The sequence below is a fragment of the Nicotiana tomentosiformis genome, chromosome 4, assembly GCF_000390325.3.
Source record: "Nicotiana tomentosiformis chromosome 4, ASM39032v3, whole genome shotgun sequence".
NCBI classification, from domain to species: domain Eukaryota; kingdom Viridiplantae; phylum Streptophyta; class Magnoliopsida; order Solanales; family Solanaceae; genus Nicotiana; species Nicotiana tomentosiformis.
The window spans coordinates 20,979,178-21,006,513 of record NC_090815.1 but is presented as its reverse complement, the minus strand read 5'-3'; the positions used below and the strand labels follow the sequence as shown (position 1 = coordinate 21,006,513).

At 36.7% G+C, this 27,336-nt stretch overlaps 1 protein-coding gene across 1 annotated transcript; it reads right to left on the bottom strand.

Moving 5' to 3' along the window:
- Positions 1-310: 310 nt before the first annotated feature.
- On the bottom strand, positions 311-6,611 carry LOC104097101 (uncharacterized). The gene is made up of 7 exons (XM_009603618.4): positions 6,436-6,611; positions 5,888-5,964; positions 5,576-5,663; positions 1,312-1,376; positions 906-974; positions 789-838; positions 311-678 (listed from the first exon to the last, which is right to left on the bottom strand). The coding sequence occupies exons 2-7, from the start codon at positions 5,960-5,962 to the stop codon at positions 567-569; spliced, it is 459 nt and encodes a 152-aa protein (XP_009601913.1). The 5' UTR covers positions 5,963-5,964; positions 6,436-6,611; the 3' UTR covers positions 311-566.
- Positions 6,612-27,336: the final 20,725 nt, after the last annotated feature.

Below are 27,336 nucleotides of genomic sequence, written 5' to 3'. Positions count from 1 at the left end.
TAAATTTTCAATGAGTGTCCTTAAATAGCTGTAAGCCATACTGCCACTACCATAATCGATATATGTTTATCATCTTCTCCCATAGTCTTTTTATCGTTCATCAAATCATTGCTCAAATTTGTCCAGTTAAAGAAACCTGCATATTGTTGGTTTCCAATGTTTGAGAAGATGACCATTCTCAATGAACCAAACAGAAGTTTAAATTACTAACTGAGACATGAATTAGGAACAATTTATGCTATAGCTCACAATCCAATGATAGTTGTCAAGGATTCACCTCAACTGCCAAACTGATTAAGGAAAAGCTAGCTTTGCAGAAATAACTTGATAAATTGATAAAGCTGTTGATCCTACACTATTAGAGTATGCATCATTTGACATTGCCAACTTGTCACCAAATATGACATGGGAGAACATTTGAAGTCCAAACCTTACATAATACTTGTAGGAAGGTTATTTTAAGTTATTAGAAAACATTGAACACAGTAACCACCACCAAGAAGTTTGCATACTCGCAAGCTCTCACATGAAAAATGTACAAGATGACATCAAATAATTCTGACTTCTTATGATACCGTTGTGCCAGTGAGTTCAAGTTGGGCTACTGCCTCGTTGATCACATCGATGATGTTCGTTTTACCCCTGCTAACTGCCTCGTCGATAGGAGTCCTCTCATGGCTAAAAAGACAGCACAGTGAACTCAGCGAAGAAAGGAAATCACAAGCAAAAGCAGCAAAAGCTTACTTGATCTGAAAATCTATTAGCCCTTTAAGTTAGAAATACATCACCTATTTAAGGCTGAGACACTTGCTCCAGCAAGGATTAAGCTCTTCACTACCTAACAAGACATCATAGAAATTAAGGGATGCTAGAGACTTATAACCCAAGAGTAATGAAAAATTTACCTCAATATGTCCGTTTAGGCAAGCCCAATGAAGAGGTGTATTTTTCTCCACATTGGAAGCATTGACATCCTGCTACCAAGAATTAGATTAATCATATTTCATCACTCAACTGTATCGGAACATATCAAAGGATAAGAGAAGTTGAAGCTCCGCTCCAAAGAGACTATTTTGATACTCAGAATACTCCCCAATGTCTGGCTCAAATTTTAAAAAACTAAATCATGCCCAATGAGAAATGCAGTCAAGTGACATCACAATTTTGTCAATGAATGCAGTTCCTATATAGGGAGAACAACGATTATTCATTAAAGAGAGATACAACTAAATCAGATCAAGAAGAATGTAACTAGTAGACATATTCAGCTATGTAATGTAATAATGCAAATAAGTGGCCCGGTCCACTCACCGCTCCATTACGAATAAGATATTCTACAATGCCGGAATGCCCATTTGCCGAAGCCATATGAAGTGCTGCAATAATTAAATAGCCAAAGCAAGTAGTTAGTTCAGCAAGTCATATAAGAAATCTACTAGTTCCGGAAAAATATGTAATTCAAACCTTAGGACTTCAGGTATGGGTACTCGACGACATTAAAATTATTCATATTACTAACCAATTAGTTCTGGCAGAATATGTAGTTCAAGATTTAGGACATTAGGAATGGTAGATATTCAACTCAACCGGAACACAAGGTGTAGCCTAGCGATCAATGAGTGGGTGAGAACTAAGGATAGTTAGGTTTTCAAATCACAACAAAGACAACAAAAAACTCCTAGTGCTTTCTTTCAACGGCCTAAACCTTGAGGGGTAGAGTTACCATGTACTTTGCTGGTGAGAGGTAGTAGGTACCCGGTAGAGTAGTAGCCGAGTTATGCACAAGCTGGCCCGAACACCACTATTGTTTTAAAAAATTAAGTCAACTGTTAGGTGGTCCCAATCGGTTTTATGTACTTGGTCTCCTTTTATGATCTTGGGCAATCCTCACCTTATGAGCTAGCTTTTAGGGATTGAATTATGCCCATGTTGATTTCTTATCATGACATAAGACCCATCCCAATTCTTGATTTACCCGATGTTGGACCCATATATTATGTCGTCCACGCTCCAGTTGAAGGCCTGGACGTGCAGGGGAGGGGGCGATTTTAAGTTATCCGACATGATTGTGGGAATGTGAACTTTGTGTCCTTATATGATTTTAGGCAATTCTCACCTCATGAGCTAGCTTTTAACTTGAAGTAGGCCCAAGGTTCGTTTCTTATATCAACCAAATTAAATTTCTTTGTTTGGAACTCATCTTCTACTGAATTAGACGGCTTGTACAACAATATAATGTTATGCCAATTTATAATAATTGGCGAGTCCGTATCAGATTTAGGATATGAAAGTAATAGCTACTCAAAAGGGTGAGAACTCAAAATTCAAAATCTAAGAAGTTAGGGGCTTAAACTTGGTTAGAAGTTAAACCACTTGGTTATTGGTCTTTTGGCTTACAACGATCAAGAAAATTTGATCTTGCAACATGGAATTCCAGTTGTTGAACCGTTGTGACTATCATTGTACTTTGATTGCATCCAATATTACATTTATATCCTAGGAAAACATGCTATCTTTATGGGGAAGTTCATAACTTTGAGAAACGGAAACATCAGAATGGAAAGGTATCCATAAGTTTGTGAAATTGTTGGAAGCTAATGTTCATTTAGGTTTCTGAAATTCACATTTTCTATTCATGGTATTTAAGTACTCCAGCATTTGCTTTTGAGTCTATTCCACAAAGAATGACAACTTTCTAATTTAGAAATAATTTAACTTTAAACTTCTCATTTTCCCTTAGTGATAAGTTTTTTATAACCACATTACAAAGAGAGTATATGACATCATTATCCTAAATATTTGACTTAGAAATAAGTTTAAAATATGCTTCGAGTTAGGACACTTGTATTAAGGACAAAATAATAAAGGGTTAATTACGGATATGTTCTGAGAGTTAAATTAACTTCATGGTTTCTCCATAGTTTTTACCAATATAAAAAAGAAACCCAAAAGGAACACGAAAGTTTTGCTACATCCAAATATATGTTTTAAGAAGATTCTTCACATGTATGACCAAACAATCACAATTAGAGTATGATAAATGGTTGACTGGTAATTTATCAATTTTTTTAAGTAAAAATGAATTTTTTCCTAAGAATTTTTGTCATGTTCAATTTTTTTGCTTTGTAGATGACCTGACAATAAAACCAGTTTCCCATTAGCTACAAATTAGAATATATGACTGATTAAAAAACTGCATTAACAACACTTCCAACTATAACGACCATCTCTGATACTAATAGGACGGAGATCTAATTAGCAAGAAGCAGTAAAGTTGGTAATTCAGTGTATAAGTTAAAAGGAATGCCTTAGCTTATATAAGATAAAAGGAATGTTTTAGCTTATATGAGATGGCTCTAAATCACAAGAAACCAATATAACTTGTTGCAGAGAAGGAAAATGAAAGTGCTCAACACTAAGCATAATATACGAGAGCCATGCCAATATCTTTTTTTCTGAAAGCTGTCAACCCATATAGGAAAAAGTAGATAGGGCAGGCCAAGTAATGCATTTGTTGAAAAAAAAAAGTGTGTTTTCTCTGACAGTTTAAACATTTAGATAAGACGGTCACACACTTTAACGTGGTATCAGAGCTAAGTTCATCCCAATTCTTAGTTTCCCGATGTTAGGCCCCATTCTGATGTTGCTCACACACCAAATGTCTAATCCTGAGCGAGCAAGGAAATATTGAGTTTGTCCACATCTCCTTATATCGTCTTAGGCAATCCTCACCTCATGAGCTAACTTTTGAGGTTGAGATAGGCCTAATTCTTATCACGGTATTAGAGTCAGACCCATCCGAATTCTTGATTTACTTGATGTTGGCCCCCATGTTATGTTTTCCGCGCACCACGTTACCACAGTAAAAACAAAACTAGAAAGCCACATTCTGTCCTACAATTACCTAAAAGAAAAGGTTAAACAAGGACATAAAAAATGCAGAAATACTAACATTATCAAAATGACACTTCTAACAAATTTTATCATTCGGATAGAAAGTGTCAATGTTCTATATTAAATAATTCAGCCCTTCGAAATTAGTAGATGAAGAGTTTGCCTTCGCATTTAATGAGAAAAACAAGCAAAATGTAATCATTTTAAAGACATGCTTGAAATGCCTTGTGGGTTACCATTGTTGCAGGCTCCAATGCTCTAATTAACGATACTATCGGGGCTCCAGACGACTCGTCAAGAGTGTCATGTGACCACATGGATTAACCTTTACTATAGCAGAAAACCTTCAAAATGATTAGCTGATTTTGACTATTTTCGACCTTCTGCAATGAAACTACCAACAATGTGATGTTGCATCACCAGTCCAAGTCATTGTTGGTAGTTTCTTTGAGGAAGGTCGAAAAGAGTCGAAATCAGTTAATCATTTTGAAGTATCTCCTACTCTAATAAGGCCAATCCGCACGGGGTAAATGGAGCCATTAGCCTACCATCACATAGCACTCTTAACAAGTCGTCGAAGGGCTAGGCAATCTTGTCAATTAGAACACTGAAGCCTACAACAATGCGAACCAACAATATCAAGCATGTCTTGAAAATAAGTCCGTTCAGCTTGTTTTTCTCACTAAATATGCAGGTGGGCTCCCCATCTACTAATTTCAACAGGCTGAATTATTAAATGTAGCCGTGCAAGGACCATAGGCACTTTCAATCTTGATGATAGAATTTGAGGAAAGTGTTATTTTGATAATGTCAGTGATTTTGCAATTTTCTACCTTATTTAACCTTTTCCGTTAAGTAATCATAGGACAAAAATTGCATTCTAGTTTTATTTTGGTTGTGATAACATGGTGCTATTGATTATTAGGGGTATTAGAATCTTGTCTTTGGTCTTTTAAAAAAACAAAAGTGGACATCTAGTGCATGGACAATATGATAGGGGTCCGACATCAAATAAGCCAAGAATCTGAATGAGCCTGACTATGATACCATGATAAAAACTAGACCTTGATTTTCTATGTCCAAGCACCAAATGTAGGAAGGTATGGAAGTCGAGCATTAGGGTTGAAGATTAGGGGGTAATCGAGCGTTTTTCTACTTTAAACTGGGGATGGGGCTAGTCTGATGGTGTTTTGTCTTGGATTGCTAGTGGTTTATGTTGTGTTCACACTATTTTTCCGTTTTTCTTAGTACTGTGTCATTATTACTGGTTATTGTTGTTGTCTTTCCATCTATTTTTGTCTCTTGCAATGTTGATATTATCACTCTGGTTGTTGTTGCTGGTATGGATCTATCGTCTCTTTTCGTCCTTTTGAGCCGAGGGTCTTCCAAAAACAACTTATCTACTCCTCCGGGGTAAGGGTAAGGTCTGCGTACACTCTACCCTCTCAAGATCCCACTTGTGTGATTTTAATGGGTTGTTGTTGTTGTTATAGTATGCACCAAATGTAAGGAACAAATTATACCTTTTGCTCATATAAACATTACCTCACCGGAAACCAAACTTCTTGTGTCTTGGCTCCAGTAATAGAGGTAATCTCAACTCGGATAACCATCGAATAATCAAATAAAGCATTTGGGAGAATGGGAAATGCTATTCTTAAATAGGGTACAAAACTATAACCTGTTCGGCCCTCTGAATCCTTTGAATCAAGAGAAACACCAGAAGATGCTAAGCTCGTGACATCATCCAAATCATCATATCTCGCAGCCTGTTAATGGAGAACAAGCGATAGAGAGATCAAGGGCATTAAATCAAGCAAAAAATCTTGCACCACTTGAGTGCAGATTGATTTAGAATTCTTAGAAGTTCGGACTTAGGCAGACTTCTATAACCACCAGAGTTCATTACGCTATTGTTCACTCAATTTGTAAACCAAGATTACGGCTACATCATGGTTAACATAAAACAAACATAGAAGCTAACTTGAGGTACCTCAAGCAAGGCTTCGGTCGTTTCAGCCGTCGTTTCAGAATGAGTCTGCTCCAGTGTATTATCCTCAGCTCCCATTCCTGCCAATTTCCAAAACAACTTTCTGTGTGATTAAAGAGAGCAATAGCGATAGAAAGACAGAATAACAAGCTACTCTAACTGCTTTATCTCATCTTAGTCCAGCCATGTACAACACAAATGATGATGTTTTGCTGATAGTTTTAACAGCCATATCACAATTGGTACCTGTGGTCATCTGGTTAAGACTAATTATTCAATAGATCAATCTACTACACCTAAATTCTAGTTGGAATTGGAAGCATAAATTCCCTGTACTCATTTATCCGTTCCATTCCCTTTCATCTGTAGCCACCAGCAGTGGTGGAGCTAAGTAGAGGCAAGATTTCAATTAAAATCTCCTTTGTTGTAAAATTATACTGTGCAAATAGAGTAAAAACGAATTCCTTTGATTATATATAAACTCTTAAATCTCCTTAATATAAGTAAAAAGTCTAGTGGCGGCGAAAACGGCAGAGACAGAGATAAATTACCTGTTAAAGTGTTGCACCACCAAAAGGCTCGACGGTGACGGCGGCTGCGACGGCGGCTAACCGATGAAAAGAGTAGAGGACAGGAAACCCTGAAGGCTCGTTAATTCGAATTATCTTCTTTTTTTTATTTCGAAAAATTCGGACTGACGTCTAATTGCAGTAATTTTGTTAAAAAATGGAGTAATTCATTTCGAGAACTTCTTTATTTAACGACCTAAACAACCCAAAAAACTTACACAATACCTAATAAGTGTTTCAAGAAATCTTTTATTAAAGCAAAGAGTGCCTTAGAAAAACAAATTGGAGTTAATTTCATGTATAATCACATAATTTCATCAATTATTGGAGTATTTTTACTCTGACAATTGTTCGAAACATATGATAATTGGAAGGTCAAATAAAGATAAAGTAAATAAATCAAAGACAAGTAGATAGATTGATATATTATTCAATTTCAAACTCATTTACATAATTAACTGAAATCTCTACTATTATAGAAGAAGGGAAATTGTTGTGTAAGCTGCTAGTGTAAGCTGCTACGTAAGCTGCTACCACAAGTTGTTGTGTAAGCTGCATGTAAGGTGTTACTGCAAGTTGATGTGTAAGTTGCTATTGTACCAGATATAGATAATTTTCTATCGGGGTAATATTTATCCATAACGGAGTACCGAAAGGATAAGTTCATTGTACCAAATATAGATAATCTTCTACCGGAATAATATTTATCCATAACGGAGTACCGAAAGGATAAGTTTTTCCAGGAAGCTTATTTCCAATAGAGTATTAAATAGATAAACATATTTACGGCGGAGTCCCATATGGATAAGCTTCTTCAGGAAACTTATTTACAACGGAGTACTAAATGAATATCCATAATATAATATATTTATAATACTCCCCCTTGGATGTTAACTAAAAGATAATGTGCCTCGTTAAAACCTTAATAAGAAAAACCCTGTGGGAAAAAATTCTAGTGAAGGAAAAAGAGTACGCATATTTAGTAATACGCGTTGCTAGCTGCATCATTAAAAACTTTACAAAGAAAACCCTATGGGAAAACCTTAGTAAGGAAAAAAGAGTACATCGCGTATTTTACTCCCCTTAATGAAAACTTTATTTCAAATATCGAGTCTCCGCATTCCAATCTTGTATATTATCTTCTCAAAAGTTGAAGTTGGTAAATATTTAGTGAATAAATCTGCTGGATTGTCACTTGAACGGATTTGCTGCACAATGATATTACCATTCTTCACGAGATCATGTGTGAAGAATAATTTTGGTAAAATGTGTTTCGTTCTATCTCCTTTTATGAATTCTCCCTTTAATTGGGTTATGCATGCAACATTGTCTTCTTATAATATTATGGGTTTTTTATCACATTCCAACCCATATTTTTCTCTAATAAAATGAATCACTAATCTCAACCATACGCATTCCCCGCTTGCTTCATGAATAGCTATTATCTCAGCATGATTTGAAGAAGTAGTAGCAATAGATTGCTTTGTGAAGCGTCATGATATGACATTACCTCCACATGTAAATACATACCTAATTTTAAGGCGGGCTTTATAGGGATCGGATAAATAACATGCATCTGCATAATCAATACGATATGCACCACCTTTGTTAGCATTAGCAAGATACATAAGTGCACCAATTGCACTAAGATTGAGTATTTCAGGACCAAGGAGTTCATCATCCTCTTCCGAAGGCCAGAACGGATCCTTATTCACTTCAAGTGATCAAACACACATTGGTGTACGTAATGGGTGCGCTTTGTCTATGTAAAAGCGTTTAAAGACCCTTTCTATATAGGCAGATTGATGGATAAAGATCTCGTTTGCTAAATATTCAATTTGCGGACAAAGACAAAAATTTATTTTTTCAAGATCTTTCATCTCAAATTCTTTCTTAACAAATTCTGGAGTTCCAACAAGATTTATGTCATCAACATAAACAACAAGTATAACAAATTCTGATGTCATTTTCTTTATAAAAATACATGGATAAATAACAACATTTATGTAACCTTCTTTCAGCAAATATGCACTGAGACGATTATATCACATGCGCCCATATTGATTTAAACCGTATAAACAACAACAACAACCCAATATAATTTCACTAGTGAGTTTTGGGGAGGGTAATGTGTATGCAGACCTTACCCCTATCCTGGGGTAGGGAGGCTATTTCCGATAGACTCTCGGCTCCCTCCCTCCAAGAACTCCCTACCTTGCTCTTGGGGTGACTCGAACTCACAACCTCTTGGTTGGAAGTGGAGGGTGCTCACCACTAGAGCTGTGATAATCCAAAATGTCATCTTTAATTTAAACATTCATTTCTGTGTCCTAAGATCTCAAAAAACACTATTTATCATTCCCCAACTTGCGGGCGCAGTCCGTAAATTTTTTTGAAAAGTTTTTATGTGAAAAATTAATTAAAATGTGAAAATGGAGCTTCAAAACTCATTTGAATTGACTTCGGTCAACGTTTTGAGCAAACGGACCCGGATCAGTATTTGACAGTTCCGGTAGGTCCGTATAGTGATTTGAGACTTGGGCGTATGCCGGAAATCGAATTCGGAGGCCCCAACCTCGAATTATCGCCAATTAACAGAAATTAGAAATCTAAAGGCTAAAGATTTTCAAAGTTTGATCGTGAATTTGACTTTAACGATATCAGACTCGAGTTGAGATTCTGAGAGTTGAAATAGCTCCGTTATGTCATTTATGACTTGTGTGCCAAATTTGAAATCATTATGGATTCATTTAATACGTTTCGACACTGGTTTAGTAATGTGAAAAGTTTGAAACTCATAAGTCCGAATCGAGGAGTGAATTGTAATTTTGACGTTATTTGACGTGATTTGAGACCTCGAGTAAGTTTATATTATGTTACCGGACTTATCGGAATACTTGGTCGAGGTCTCGAGGGCCGCGGTGGATTTTGGATGGTTAACGGAGTTTAATTTGGATATTCTAGAATGTTTCAACGTCGTTTATTCAAGAATAAGTGGTATAATATTAAGCAAATGAGCTTCAAATTCAGTTTTGATTGAAGCATTAGATTCATATTGAAATTTCGGAGCCATAGCAAAAAAGAATTGGTGAATTCAGACATCGTATGAGAGAGTTATGCCCATTTCCGTGTCAGAATATATTTTCCATCGTCGTGAGCGTCCAGGGTAGCGTGTGGCGCTATCCCTAGCGCTCGGACTGCTAGAGGTACTGGAAACGGCGCCACAGGCAGCGCCGTACGCCACCTGTGGCGCCATGGACATAAAAATCCCATAAAACGGGGAGTTTTGCCATTTTTACTCATTTTTGAGTTTTGAGTCTCAGATTTAGGCGATTTTTGGGTGATTTTCACAGGAAAACATTGGGGTAAGTGTTCCTTATCCTATATTGATTATATTTTATAATTTCATACTCATTTACATCATGAATCCGTGAATTTATGGAAGAAAAATCAGATGTTTATAAAATCTTCCAAAAATATAAAATGAAGATTTGAAGGTCAATCCTATGTCGGAATTCGATAATTTTTGTATGGTTGAACTCGTATCGGAATGGGGGTTCGAATTTTGTGAGTTTTTCTGGAATTAATCCTACGATTCGTGTTGAGTATATTGAATTGTTTGTGACTACATTTGAAACTTTCATACACGAATTCGCGAGGCAAAGGTTGATTGGAATCTTGAAATTGGTTGCGAAACGAGGTAAGTGTCGTGGTTAACCTTGACTTGAGAAAATAGAACCCTTGAATTAATTGTTATGTGAAATTCATGTGAGCGACGTATAGGCGAGGTGACGAGTGTCTATATGTTGTCAAATTAATTGTTTGCATAATTATTTGAAAATCGTAAATTATTTTAAATCATGAATTAATTATTTTATTAATTATTTCTCTCATATTCCTTGTCGCATATTATGTCTTGAATCCATCCTATAATTGCTATATGTTTATTTGAATTATGTGTCTTAATTGCTACTTGATATTTAGTACAGAAAATATTAAACTGCCTATTTTCTCCTTGATTTCCATAATTAATTATTACTTGTCATTATTTATTTCCAAAATAAATTATAATCATTGTATTTCTTGTTGTATAATAATTTCTTATTTGATGTGATATTTATCGGAATATTTAATTTACATTTAAGAATTTTTAAATTATATTTTTGGAGCCGGTTGCACGCCGCAACAGATTTATTTTAAATTTATATTGTTGGAGCGGGTTGCACGCCGCAACGGATTTATTAAAATTTTATATTGTTGGAGCGGGTTGCACGCCGCAACGGATTTATTAAAAGTTTATATTGTTGGAGCGGGTTGCACGCCGCAACAAACTTTAATTGAAAGATTACATTGTTGGATCGGGTTGCACGCCGCAACAAAATTTATGTTATGTTTATATTGTTGGAGCGGGTTGCACGCTGCAACGAAAATTAATTGAGGGATTATGACTGTTGAATTGACTTCAATTATTGATATGATTTAACAGTCTTACTTCTATTCATGTTATAATTATTATTATTGTGTACAGGTTAATGTAAGTGACATGCCTTAGCCTCGTCACTACTTCGTCGAGGTTAGGCTCGGCACTTACTGGGTACATGGGGTCGATTGTACTCATATTATATTTTGCATTCTTATGCAGATACCGGAGTTGGTCCCAGCGGCGTATAGTAGATTTGCTCGTATTAATCTATTCGCAGGAGACTTGAGGTATAACTGCATGGCGTTCGCAGTTCTGAAGTCCCTTCTACTTTATTTTAGTTGTGTGCTTTCTTTCAGACGACTTTATTTTATTCAGACCCTTGTTTGTATTATTCTAGAAGCTCGTGCACTTGTGACTCCAGTTCTGTGATGGTATTTAGACATCGCTATTATTATGAATTATTTATTTTATTTCAGACTTTGTTTCCGCATTTGTTCCTTTGTTATTAATTAATTTAAAATTATTTTAAAATGGCTAATATTATTATAATGTTGGCTTGCCTAGCAAGTGAAATGTTAGGCACCATCACGGTCCCGAAGGTAGGAATTTTGGGTCGTGATAAGTTGGTACCAGAACACTAGGTTACATAGGTCTCACGAGTCACGAGCAATCTTAGTAGAGTCTGAAGGATCGGTACGGAGACGTCTGTACTTATCTTCGAGAGGCTATGAAGTTTAGGAACAATATCACTTATTTCTTCTCTATCGTGCGATTTTATTCTATCATTGATGATTAAACTCTTTTATTCTTGTTCTCTCGCAAACGGTGAGAGCACGCACTGCGTCTACACCGGACAGGAGCCGAAGCCCCTAGTGATAGCTGCGACTATGGGCAAAGGCTGAGGCCGAGGTCGCGCCAGAGGCTAAGTTAGAGGTAGAGGTAGGACTCAATCTAGAGCTCGAGCGGCAACACCTGTTGTAGAACCTCATGTGGATTTAAAAGCAGAGGTTCCAGCTCAGACAGTACCTGTTGAATCCATGCTATAATTGCTACATGTTTATTTGAATTATGTGTCTTAATTGCTACTTGATATTTAGTACAGAAAATATTAAATTGCCTATTTTCTCCCTGATTTTCATAATTAATTGTTACTTGTCATTACTTATTTCCTAAATAAATTATAATCATTGTATTTCTTGTTGTATAATAATTTCTTATTTGATGTGATATTTATCGGAATATTTAATTTACATTTAAGAATTTTTAAATTATATTTTTGGAGCCGGTTGCATGCCGCAACAGATTTATTTTAAATTTATATTGTTGGAGCGGGTTGCACGCCGCAACGGATTTATTGAAAGTTTATATTGTTGGAGCGGGTTGCACGCTGCAACGGATATATTGAAAGTTTATATTGTTGGAGCGGGTTGCACGCCGCATCGGAATTTAATTGAAAGATTACATTGTTGGATCGGGTTGCACACCGCAACGAAATTTATGTTAAGTTTATATTGTTGGAGCGGGTTACACACTGCAACGGGAATTAATTGAGGGATTATGACTGTTGAATTGACTTCTATTATTGATATGATTTAACAGTCTTACTTCTATTCATGTTATAATTATTATTATTGCGTACAGGTTAATGTAAGTAACATGTCTTAGCCTCGTCACTACTTCGTCGAGGTTAGGCTCGGCACTTACTGGGTACATAGGGTCGGTTATACTCATACTACACTTTTCACTTCTTATGCAGATACCGAGTAAGTCTGTATTATGTTATGGGACTTGTTGGAATACTTGGTCGAGTTCCCGAGGGCCTCGGGTGGATTTCGGATAGTTAACGGAGTTTAATTTGGATATTCTAGAATGTTTTGACGTCGTTTCTTAAAGAAAAAGTGGTATTACATTAAGTAAATGAGCTCCAAATTCAGTTTTGATTGAAGCATTAGATCTGTATTGAAATTTCGGAGCCATAGCAAAAAGAATCCTCGAATTCGGACATCGTATGAGAGAGTTATGCTCATTTCCATGCCGAGAAATATTTCTCGTCGTCATCAGCGTCCAGGGTAGCGTGGGGCGCTATCCCTGGTGCTCGGACTGCTAGAGGTACTGGAAACGTGCCACAGGCAGCGCCCTACGCCACCTGTGGTGCCACAAACATAAAAATTCCATAAAACGGGGAGTTTTGCCATTTTTACTCATTTTTGAGTTTTGAGTCTCGGATTTAGGCGATGTTTGGATGATTTTCACGGAAAAATATTGGGGTAAGTGTTCCTTATCCTATATTGATTATATTTCATGATTTCATACTCGTTCTACATCATGAATTTATGGAAGAAAAATCTGATTTTTATAAATTCTTCCAAAAATGTAAAATGAAGATTTGAAGGTCAATCCGATGTCGGAATTTGATAATTTTTGTATGGTTGAACCCGTATCGGAACGGGTGTTCGGATTTTGTGAGTTTTTTTTGGGATTCGAGATGTGGGGTCATACTATCGATTTTTTAAATAAATTTTGGATTTTAATCAAGAAAATTAGTAAATTCATATGGAATTAATTCCTACGATTCGTGTTGAGTATATTGAATTGTTTGTGACTAGATTTGAAGCTTTCAGACACGAATTCGCGAGACAAAAGTTGTTTGGAATCTTGAAATTGGTTGCGAAACGGTGTAAGTGCCGTGATTAATCTTAACTTGAGGAAATAGAACCCTTAAATTAATTGTTATGTGAAATTCATGTGAGGGACGTATAGGCGAGGTGACGAGTGTCTATACGTTGTCAAATTAATTGTTTGCATAATTATTTAAAAATCATAAATTATTTTAAATCATGAATTAATTATTATATTAATTATTTCTCTCATATTCCTTGTCGCATATTATGTCTTGAATCCATGCTACAATTGCTACATGTTTATTTGAATTATGTGTCTTAATTGCTACTTGATATTTAGTACAGAAAATATTAAATTGCCTATTTTCTCCCTTATTTCCATAATTAATTGTTACTTGTCATTACTTATTTCCTAAATAAATTATAATCATTGTATTTCTTGTTGTATAATAATTTCTTATTTGATGTGATATTTATCGGAATATTTAATTTACATTTAAGAATTTTTAAATTATATTTTTGGAGTCGGTTGTTCGCCACAACAGATTTATTTTAAATTTATATTGTTAGAGCGGGTTGCACGGCGCAACGGATTTATTGAAAGTTTATATTGTTGGAGCGGGTTGCACGCCGCAACGGATTTATTGAAAGTTTATATTGTTGGAGAGGGTTGCACGCCGCATCGGATTTTAATTGAAAGATTACATTGTTGGATCGGGTTGCACGCCGCAACGAAATTTATGTTAAGTTTATATTATTGGAGTGGGTTGCACGCTGCAACGGGAATTAATTGAGGGATTATGACTGTTGAATTGACTTCAAATATTGATATAATTTAACAGTCTTACTTCTATTCATGTTATAATTATTATTATTGCGTACATGTTAATGTAAGTGACATGCCTTAGCCTCGTCACTACTTCGTCGAGGTTAGGCTCGGCACTTACTGGGTACATGGGGTCGGTTATACTCATACTATACTTTTCACTTCTTAAGCAGATACCGAGTAAGTCTGTATTATGTTATGGGACTTGTTGGAATACTTGGTCGAGTTTCCGAGGGCCTCGGGTGGATTTCGGATAGTTAACGGAGTTTAATTTGGATATTCTAGAATGTTTCGACGTCGTTTCTTCAAGAATAAGTGGTATTATATTACGTAAATGAGCTCCAAATTCAGTTTTGATTGAAGCTTTAGATCTGTATTGAAATTTCGGAGCCATAGCAAAAAGAATCCTCGAATTCGGACATCGTATTAGCGAGTTATGCTCATTTCCGTGTCAAGAAATATTTATCGTCGTCGTCAGCATCCAGGGTAGCGTGGTGCGCTATCCCTGGCGCTGGGACTGCTGGAGGTACTGGAAACGTGCCACAGGTAGTGCCCTACGCCACCTGTGGTGCCACAAACATAAAAATCCCATAAAACGGGGAGTTTTTGCCATTTTTACTCATTTTTGAGTTTTGAGTCTCGCATTTAGGCGATGTTTGGGTGATTTTCACGGAAAAATATTGGGGTAAGTGTTCCTTATCCTATATTGATTATATTTCATGATTTCATACTCGTTCTACATCATGAATTTATGGAAGAAAAATCTGATTTTTATAAAATCTTCCAAAAATATAAAATGAAGATTTGAAGGTTAATCCGATGTCGGAATTTGATAATTTTTATATGGTTGAACTCGTATCGAAACGGGTGTTCGGATTTTGTGAGTTGTTTTTGGGATTCGAGATGTGGGGTCCTACTATTGATTTTTTAAATGAATTTTGGATTTTAATCAAGAAAATTAGTAAATTTATATGAAATTAATTCCTACGATTCGTGTTGAATATATTGAATTATTTGTGACTAGATTTGAAGCTTTTAGACACGAATTCGCGAGGCAAAGGTTGTTTAGAATCTTGAAATTGGTTGCGAAACGGTGTAAGTGTCGGGATTAACCTTGACTTGAGGAAATAGAACCCTTGAATTAATTGTTATGTGAAATTCATGTGAGCGACATATAGGCGAGGTGACAAGTGTCTATACGTTGTCAAATTAATTGTTTGCATAATTATTTGAAAATTATAAATTATTTTAAATCATGAATTAATTATTATATTAATTATTTCTCTCATATTCCTTGTCGCATATTATGTCTTTAATCCATGCTATAATTGCTACATGTTTATTTGAATTATGTGTCTTAATTGCTACTTGATATTTAGTACAGAAAATATTAAATTACCTATTTTCTCTTTGATTTCCATAATTAATTGTTACTTGTCATTGCTTATTTCCCAAATAAATTATAGTCATTGTATTTCTTGTTGTATAATAATTTCTTATTTGATGTGATATTTATTGGAATATTTAATTTACATTTAAGAATTTTTAAATTATATTTTTGGAGCCGGTTGCACGCCGCAACAGATTTATTTTAAATTTATATTGTTGGAGCGGGTTGCACGCCGCAACGGATTTATTGAAAGTTTATATTGTTGGAGCGGGTTGCACGCCGCAACGGATTTATTGAAAGTTTATATTGTTTGAGCGGGTTGCACACCGCAACGAAATTTAATTGAAATATTTAATTGTTGGATCGGGTTGCATGCCGCAACGAAATTTATGTTAAGTTTATATTGTTGGAGCGGGTTGCACGCTGCAACGGGGATTAATTGAGAGATTATGATTGTTGAATTGACTTCAATTATTGATATGATTTAATAGTATTACTTCTATTCATGTTATAATTATTATTATTGCGTACAAGTTAATGTAAGTGACATGCCTTAGCCTCGTCACTGCTTCGTCGAGGTTAGGCTCGGCACTTACTGGGTACATGGGGTCGGTTATACTCATACTACACTTTTCACTTCTTATGCAGATACCGAGTAAGTCTGTATTATGTTATGGTACTTGTTGGAATACTTGGTCGAGTTCCCGAAGGCTTCGGGTGGATTTCGGATAGTTAACGGAGTTTAATTTGGATATTCTAGAATGTTTCGACGTCGTTTCTTCAAGAATAAGTGATATTACATTAAGTAAATGAGCTCCAAATTCAGTTTTGATTGAATCATTAGATCTGTATTGAAATTTTGGAGCCATAGCAAAAAGAATCGTCGAATTCGGACATCGTATGAGAGAGTTATGCTCATTTTCGTGACGGGAAATATTTCTCGTCGTCGTCAGCGTCCAGGGTAGCGTGGGGCGCTATCCCTGGTGCTGGGACTACTGGAGGTACTGGAAACATGCCGCAGGCAGCGCCCTACGCCACATGTGGCGCCACAGACATAAAAATCCCATAAAACAGGGAATTTTGCCATTTTTACTCATTTTGGAGTTTTGAGTCTCGGATTTAGGCGATGTTTGGGTGATTTTCACCGAAAAGTATTGGGGTAAGTATTCCTTATCCTATATTGATTATATTTCATAATTTCATACTCGTTTTACATCATGAATTTATGGAAGAAAAATCTGATTTTTATAAAATCTTCCAAAAATGTAAAATGAAGATTTGAAGGTCAATCTGATGTCGGAATTTGATAATTTTTATATGGTTGGACTCGTATTGGAACGGGTGTTCGGATTTTGTGAGTTTTTGGGATTCGAGACGTGGGTCCTACTATCGATTTTTAAAATGAATTTGGGATTTTAATCCAGAAAATTAGTAAATTCATATGGAATTAATTCCTACGATTCGTGTTGAGTATATTCAATTGTTTGTGACTAGAGTTGAATCTTTCAGACACGAATTCGCGAGGCAAAGGTTGATTGAAATCTTGAAATTGGTTGCGAAACGGTGTAAGTGTTGTGGTTAACTTTGACTTGAGGAAATAGAACCCTTGAATTAATTGTTATGTGAAATTCATGTGAGCGACGTATAGGCTAGGTGACGAGTGTCTATACACTGTCAAATTAATTGTTTGTATAATTATTTAAAAATCATAAATTATTTTAAATTATGAAATAATTATTATATTAATTATTTCTCTCATATTCCTTGTCGCATATTATGTCTTGAATCCATGCTATAATTGCTACATGTTTATTTGAATTATGTGTCTTAATTGCTACTTGATATTTAGTACAGAAAATATTAAATTGCCTATTTTCTCCCTGATTTTCATAGTTAATTGTTACTTGTCATTACTTATTTCCCAAATAAATTATAATTATTTTTCTTGTTGTATAATAATTTCTTATTTGATGTGATATTTATCGGAATATTTCATGTTATAATTATTATTATTGCGTACAGGTTAATGTAAGTGACATGCCTTAGCCTCGTCACTACTTCGTCGAGGTTAGGCTCGGCACTTACTAGGTACATGGGGTCTGTCGTTCTCATACTACAGGCTAAAGATTTCCAAAGTTTGATCGTGAATTTGACTTTATCGATATCAGACTCGAGTTGAGATTCCGAGAGTTGGAATAGTTCCGTTATGTCATTTATGACTTGTGCGCCAAATTTGAAATCATTCTGGATTCATTTAATACGTTTCGGCACTGGTTTAGTAATGTGAAAAGTTTGAAACTCATAAGTCCGAATCAAGGAGTGAATTGTAATTTTGACGTTATTTGACGTGATTTGAGACCCCGAGTAAGTCTGTATTATGTTATGGGACTTGTTGGAATACTTGGTCGAGTTCCCGAGGGCCTCAGGATTGCGTACAGGTTAATGTAAGTGACATGCCTTAGCCTCGTCACTACTTTGTCGAGGTTAGGTTCGGCACTTACTGGGTACATGGGGTCGATTGTACTCATACTACACTATGCACTTCTTGTGCAGATACCGGAGTTGGTCCCAACGGCGTATAGTAGATTTGCTCGGATTAAGATATTTGCATGAGACTTGAGGTACAACTGCATGGCGTTCGCAGTTCTGAAGTCCCCTTCTACTTTATTTTAGCTGTGTGCTTTCTTTCAGACAGCTTTATTTTATTTAGACCCTTGTTTGTATTATTTTAGAAGCTCGTGCACTTGTGACTCCAGTTCTGGGATAGTATTTAGACATCGCTATTATTATGGATTATTCACTTTATTTCACACTTTGTTTTCCCATTTGTTCCTTTGTTATTAATAAATTTAAAATTATTTAAAAATGGCTAATATTATTCTAACGTTGGCTTGCCTAGCAAGTGAATTGTTAGGAGCTATCACGGTCCCGAAGGTGGGAATTTCGGGTCGTGACAAGAGCAACCCACTCTTATCCAAACCGTATAAAGATCTTTGTAATCTGATTGAGTACATTTCATGATACTTTGAACTATATGCTTCATGCATTTTAAATCCTTCAGGGATCTTCATATATACTTAATCAAATGAGTCATATAGATTATAACTTGCATTTAAATGGCATGACATCTTTAGGTGTATGGACTACATGTCCGATCTTCACAATCTTTTACAATATTGTGCACTATATTGTATTAAATATATCGTCAACGATCATTTTGTATCGGTTCCTAAGCGACATAACTTGTTGAGATCTCATCACTTTCTTTATTTTCAGATACCTAAACTTCTTCTGGAGTTTCATGATATGTTATGCCGTGGGATCTTCTAGAGCTCATTTCCTCCTCATTATGATCATTTTGATAATTTGCTCTTATCATTTTTTAAGGATTGTTACCTATGAAACCGATCAGTTTACTACGCTTCATGCTTGCAGTGAACTTTATCCTTCAGGGACTTTAATTTTAATAGGAGCATTTGCAGCTGAAATATGATATTTAATTTTGGATCAGCAAATGCTTCTGGCATTTGACTTGAATTATCTTCTAAGTGAGGATCATATTAATTATAATTCGATTCATATAGCATATTTTCTAGTTGTTTATTCCACCCACCCAAATTTAAGAAAAACTAATACATATCCCAATCTTCTTTGAGAAACCTATCTTTGTGTATTGTGGTAGAGAAATTAATCATATACCACACATCAAAAGTTATTAGATAGTAAAAATATTTAGTTTCTGATCCTAAACTAATTGTGAGGGGAGGACTAATCATATTTTGTTGGTCTGATGCATACAAGTATTGTTGTATGCAATTTAGAAAATCTTAGACCAACACATGAGGCTTTGTTCTCATAAGCAATAATTTAGCCATTAATATGAGGTATTCAATGCTAAACTAGCTTGGATATAAACCAGCATCATCAAGATGAACTATATTGATTTCATAATCTGAAAATTATGCTCTTAATTGAGAAAAGTAATTTCAAATGCCAAACTGCAGGTTGACAATAAACACACATGTAACCATCTCATATATGCATCTATAAGTGGTTCACATGATAGATGAATGGGCCCATATTCACCTTTTATATATTCCAGAATTCAGGGGGTCTTAGTCCCAACTTTAGCTGGTATAATCAATTTATTACGAGAACAAGAAACACAAGAGAATTCTTGAAGAATCTTCTAGTTCTTTAGTATATTATTATCTGAATTCTCAAATAGCTCATTTAAAAATGGCAAATGAAAACTTCAAGTTTATTATGGCATGTGCTATCTCTTAGTAAGCTTCTGGTTTATTATGGCATAAACTTTTGCATTAGTAAACTTCTGATTTACTGTGACTACTTTTGCCTCAGTAAAACTTCTGATTTACTATGACTGCTTTTGCATTAGTAAACTTATGGTTTACTTGTAATACATGATATAATACAAATTGAAGAATAAGGCGGGTCACTTCTCACATACATATTATTTTGCCCCCTATAATTGTAGAAACATGAAGATTTTCAATCTTCCAATCATTTGTAGTCTCAATATGATAGCCATTTGTATTGGTAAACTTCAGTTTTACTACCACATATGTTTGGCCATAATCATATAATATGAATGACAGATTTGTATATAATCTCTTCGAGAGCCTTCGTTTATGTCACGATCCAAAATTTTAACATGTCGTGATGGCGCCTATCGCGATACTAGGCAAGCCGGCAATTTCAATAAACCACAATTTTTTTAAGTTTAAAAATATAATATTTAAGCACAATCCACAAATCTCGTAAATACCGATACAAACACTCCCCAAACCTGGTGTCACTGAGTACATGAGCGCATCTAATATGAATACAAGTCTGGAAAATACGGTCTGTGATAGTATGAGACCAAATACAGTAACAAGGAGATAGAGAAAGAGAGACAAGGTATGCGAAACATGACAGCTACCTCTAAATCTCTAGAAAATCAACTGTATGAGAGAATCAATACCCGCTATGTCCGAAAACACCTGGATCTGCACACGAAGTGTAGGGTGTAGTATGGGTACAACCAACTCAGCAAGTAACAATAATAAATAAGGAACTGAAGATAATGACGAGCTACACAGTTACAGTTGATTTTCAGTAATTCCACCATAGAGTAGACATGCTTTCAATTCCAAAAGTTTAAGTCAAATAAGCTTTATACAGTTCAAGTTCATGTAATCCGGATATAAAATCTTTCAGAGAATTTCACATCAATGACAGATAGCAACTAAGTGCAACAACAAATGAAAAACAGGTACAGCCTCTCAGACCAACAGATACTCAACTCGTCACAACAGCTCAACCACTCGGCTCTTAGCCCTCAGCACTCACACTCAATGGGTACTCGTGCTCACTGGGGTGTATAGACTCCGGAGGGGCTCCTACAACCCAAGCTCCATAATTCGCACGCACAACTCACGTGCTACACGGACAGCTCACGTGCTATAATATCCTGCACGGACAACTCATGTGCCATAGTATCCTTACCGCACTGACAGGCCCTCGGCCTTACTCGGTCCTGTACCTCTCTAAGTCTCTCGGCTCTCGAAAATCACAAAGATCATCCCAAACAAAGTAACTTAGTGTATAAACAAAAATCAAGAAGGACTCAGGTATGATATGCAAGTAAAATCATAATTGAGAACAAGACAACAATTAGCAAATAATTCAACAAGTACGTGACCTCTACGGGTCCCAATAGTACTATCACATAACCTAAGTATGATTTATAACATGATTTACAGTTAAAATTCTTCAACACATAGAGAGCATATAGCTAACAACAAGTTAATCAACTTTCCAGTTTCACGGGATAGACCAAGTCACAATCCCCTCGGTGCATGCCCACACGCCCGTCACCTAGCATGTGCGTCACCTCCAAAACAATCACATGATACAAAATCCGGGGTTCCATACCCTTAGGACCAGATTTATAACTGTTACTTACCTCAAATCGTGAAATTCTTATTCCGCTAAGCCTTTGCCTCGTGAGTTGGCCTCCAAACGCCTCGAATCTAGCCACAAATAATTCTATTCAGTCAATAAAATTTATTGGAATTAATTCCATAAGAAAATGCTAATTTTCCATAAAAATCTGAAATTTATCTCAAAAATCGACTTGTCAGAACGCGACAAAATTTACAAAATCCGGAAGGCCATACAACCACGAGTCTAACCATACTATTTTAACCAAAATCCGACCTCAACTCGACCTCCAAATCTTCAAATCTTAATTTCAAATCCCTAAGTTCAAATCCCCGATTTACACATCAAAAACATGTAATCTAGTCGGATTATTTGATTATAATTCAATATTATGAAGTAGAAAGGATCACAAGGGACTTGCCTCAAAATTTTCTGTGATTTCTCGCTCACAAATCGCCTTACCCGCTTTTGGAAATGTCAAAAATGACAAAATCTTGGACTCCTCTGTTTTTAACATTTTGACCAGGAGTTTCGCACTTGCGGCTCCATTTCCGCATCTGCGATCAAATTTCCGCTTCTGCGAAAAATCACTTAAGCCTGCCTGTGCTTCTATGATCAAGGGATAGCATCTGCGCTCATCGCAGGTGTGAAATTCCCCTTGCAACTGCGACCATTTCCTCACAACCCTATGCCCGCATCTGTGCTTGCCAGGCTTGCTTCTGCGAGCTCGCACATGCGATGGAATTTTCGCAGGTGCGATTGCATCAGATGGCAGAAAATTCAGCCTTTTCTTCTAAGTCCGAATTTGATCTGTTAACCATCCGAGACTCACCCGAGGCCCCCAGGACCTTAACCAAATATACCAACAAGTCCTAAAATATCATACGAAGTTAGTAGAACCTTCAAATCACCTCAAATAACGCTAAAACCATGAATCATACCCCCAATTCAAGCCTAATGAACTTTGAAATTTCAAGTTTCTACAAACGTCGCCGGAACCTATCAAATCGCGTCTGATTGACCTCAAATTTTGCACACAAGTAATAAACGACATAAAGGAGGTATTCAAATTTTTAGAATCGGATGTTGACCCTGATATCAAAAAGTCAACCCCCCGGTCAAACTTTTCAAAAATTCGACTTTCGCCATTTTAAGCCTAATTCCACTACCGACCTCCAAATAATTTTCTGGACATGCTCCTAAGTCCAAAATTACCATACGGAGCTATTGAAATTATCAAAATTCAAATCCGAGGTTGTTTACATATAAATTCGCATCTGGTCAACTTTTCTAACTTAAATTTTCAATTTTGAGACTAAGTGTTTCATTTCACTCCGAAATCCGTCCGGACCCGAACCAACTAACCCGATAAATCATAAATCAATTGTAAGGCATACATTGAGAAGTAAATTTGGGAACATGGTTATAATGCTAAAAATGACCGGTCTGGTCGTTACATTCTCTCCTTTTTAAACAAACGTTCGTCCTCAAACGAGTTTAGAATCATACATGGAGTCTCAAATTGGTGTGGATATTTGTACCACATCTCCTGATCAATCTCCTAAGTATCTTGTCATACTGCCTGACCTCTCCACTGTTGTCACGCCCCAAAATCGGGGAGCGCGACCGGCGCTCAACCGAGTGAACCCGACCGAGCAAGCCTGTTATATTCCTCCTACCCAAACTCATTCATGAATAAAGAGAATATATGTTTTCCTTAATTAAACAAAAAAAGTGCTCATGTATGCAATTACCAATTTCTTACCATAAGTTTCACCATTTTTTAAGGTCTCAAATGGACAAGTAATACAACCACAACATAGCATAGCTTGTCTTCCCCAGCACCAATACACAACCCACACTATGTCTACAGAGCCTCTATAGATAAAGAAGAGTGCAATGATAATGTCGACAACAAGGCCTCGGCTATACCTGGAACAAAATACACAAAGTACAAAAGATTCATGACCCCGGAATAAAGTGGGGCTCACCAAGTCAGCTGGGAAGAAGGTGAACTGCTATCACTGATCAATATCTCCTGCTGTGGAACCACCTGCATCCATTGAAAGATGCGGCGCCCCCGGCAAAAGGGACGTTAGTACTGTCGAATAGAACTAGTATGTATAACTAAACATCCTCTCAATAGAATGACAAATAATACAAACAAGATTATCATAATATCAAAGGAAGATTTAATCAACATCAAACCTCAATTTAGGATCAAGACATTGTTCAAATAAATTTCCATATCTCACATTGGGAGATTGTTAGTATCGATATACTATTGTCCACAATACTATTATTCACAATACCATTATTCACAATAACCAGTACCACCGTACTCTTAGTACGGAGTCCGATCATGACCCGATTGGCTAGGCTATCTCATTAGAGACATCAACCGCAATTCTCTCAATATCAATGCCACCGTCTTTAACACGGAGTCCGATCACGACCCGATCGGCTAGGCTATCCATTAGGGACATCAACCACAACTACCATTTCAATTACAATTTTCAGCACAATCACCACCATGTGTGCGGCATGGTATCCGATCATGACCCGACCGGCTAGGCTGTCTTATTTGAGACATCAACCTTTTTATATCAATCATCGCATTTCATATTACTTTCACATCTTTTCATTTCATTGGCAATAATGGCTATAATTATAAGATCAATCTTGGCACGTTGGCCATATTCAGTATTTCCTGCTCACCTTTTCAATTTCAAATATCATCATCATCATCAACAACAAATACAATTCAAATCAAGGTGTGTAGTACACATGCGAGCAATTTTGAGTCTAAGGCACATAGAGCTATTCCACAAAATTTGGGCATAATAGCCTTCGTTTGAACTTGACTTGAAGTCGAAACATTATTAATGCACAACCATATTTTAACACATCCTCAATTAATAACATAACATGAATAAAGCATTTGAGATACTTATCGTATGTGTGTGTGTGTGTGTGTGTGTGTGTGTGTGTGTGTGTGTATGTATATATATATATATATATATATATATATATATATATATATAGTTCAACCCAGTCTTACTCGGAATAGCCAATTTTATAATGAACTACTCGGGACTTACATATTTTTAATGAACATCATGTGATTCAATTCTAAGAGAAGAGTTTAGCCAACATACCTCAATTGAGCTTCCTTAAACTCTAAAACGTTCCGGAATTCTTAGCAACTTCAATCTATTCTAGAAATATAACAAATTGAATCAAAATTAGGAAGATGATCATGGTTCTAGCTCATTTGAGCATTTTATCAAACACTAGGTGTGCACAAGGTTTCAAGGTCTTTTTTTATGGAGGATTTCATCATCCCACAATCCAATCTTTACCATGCTTAGTTCAACAATCTTCCTACACCCCTTGATATCACATGCATGTAAAATAATCAACTCTCTTGCCCAAATATTATCTTGCTAATTACACATTTTCAGATGATTTCGAAATTAGGGTTTAGGGTGTAGAATCTTACCTCTAGGATGAAGACCTAGTGAGCTTGCCCTCTTAATCTTCCAAAACTTTGAGCAAGAATTGAAGAACAATTATTGAAGAACACATTCTCACTCTAGGGCACTCTCTCTCTCACTCTAAAATGTCAGATTATATCTCAAAAATGGCCAAAAATATGTATTTAACGAAGTAGGGTCGGGTTTTAAAAACCCAAAAATGAAGCTCTGGAACAGGTTCTGTGGTCGCATATGCGACCTCATAATGGTTATGCGGACCGCATATCGGTCGCATAATTGGTGTCCAAAATGACCAAAAATCTGCCTGAGTCTGCGGTCACTATGCGGTCCGCATAACTGTTCTACGGTCGCATAGGGTACCGCCTAATAGTTATGCGGTTGCATAGTCGACCGCATAATTGCTTCCAACTGACCCCATTAACTGCCTTACTATGCGGCCATTATGTGGTCCGTAGAGTGATTCTGCGGTCGCATAATGGACTGCAGAAATGCACTTTTTCGTCAAAAAATTTCCTTTACTTTCCGGTGCATTGTTCAACCCAAAAAGTCCGAGCCGCGGCTCGCAAGTTCGCAGCGAAGAATTTCTATAATACTTAACACGTAAAACCAATTCAGCACCACGAAACATTACTTTCTTTTGCAAAATTTTACGAGGCTTTACACTTAGGTACTTCAAAATTTTCCGGGGTGTTACAATTGTACCTTCACTGATGCTATGTTCTTTGACCTAAGCTTTCGAACCAAGTCAGTACCAAATAGCCTAGCCTCACCTGGCTCAAACCAACCCACCGGAGACCGGCACCGTCTCCCATACAAAGCCTCATACGGAGCCATCTGAACATTCGACTGGTAGCTGTTACTGTAAGCAAACTCCGTGAGTGGCAGAAATTTATCCCAAGAACCCCCAAAATCAATGACACAAGCACGTAGCATATCCTATAATATCTGAATAGTGCACTCGGACTGTCCGACCATCTGAGGGTGAAATGCTATACTCAACTGAATATGTGTGCCCAATGCTCACTTCACTGCTCTCCAAAACTGTGATGTAAATTGTGTGCCTCGATCTGAAATGATAGACACGGGCACACCGTGTAGGCGAACAATCTCGCGAATATAAATCTCAGCTGACCGCTCCGAAGAATAAATAGTACCAACTGGAATAAAATGCACAGATTTGGTCAACCGCTGCACAATCATCCAAACAACATCAAACTTCCTCAAGGTTCGTGGAAGCCCAACTACGAAATCCATGGTAATACGCTCCCATTTCCACTCCGAAATTTCAATTCTATGAAACAATCCTCCTGACCTCTGATGTTCATACTTCACCTGTTGACAATTTAAACACCGAGCTACAAACCCAACTATATCTTTCTTCATTCGCCTCCACCAATAGTGCTGCCTCAAATCCTGATACATCTTCGCGACACCTGGATGAATGGAGTACCGCGAATTGTGAGCTTTCTCGAGAATCAACTCACGCAAACCATCTACATTAGGCACACATAGCCTGCCCTGTATCCGTAATACACTGTCATCTCCAATAGTGACTTCCTTGGCATCACCGTGTTGAACCATGTCCTTAAGGACGAGCAGATGAATCATCATATTGGTGCTCTCTGATGCGATCATATAAAGAAGACCGAGAAACCACACAAGCCAAAACTCGATTCGGCTTGGAAACATCCAATCTAACAAACTGGTTGGCCAAGGCCTGAACATCCAAGGCCAAAGGCCTCTCTGCTACCGGTAAGTATGCTAAGCTGCCCAAACTCTCTGCCTTACGACTCAAGGCATCGGCCACTACATTGGCCTTTCCGGGATGATAGAGAATGGTCATATCATAATCCTTAAGTAACTCTAACCACCTCCGTTGTCGCAAATTAAGATCTTTCTATTTGAACAGATGTTGTAGACTCCGGTGATCGGTATAAACCTCACAATGGACACCGTAAAAATAGTGCCGCCAAATCTTTAAGGCAAGAACAATAGCTGCTAACTCAAGGTCGTGGACCGGATAATTCTTCTCATGTACCTTTAACTGTATGGATGCATAGGCAATCACCTTACCGTCTTGCATAAGCACTGCACCGAGACCAATATGCGACGCATCACAATACACAGTATAAGACTCTGAACCTGTAGGCAACACCAATACTGGAGGTGTAGTCAAA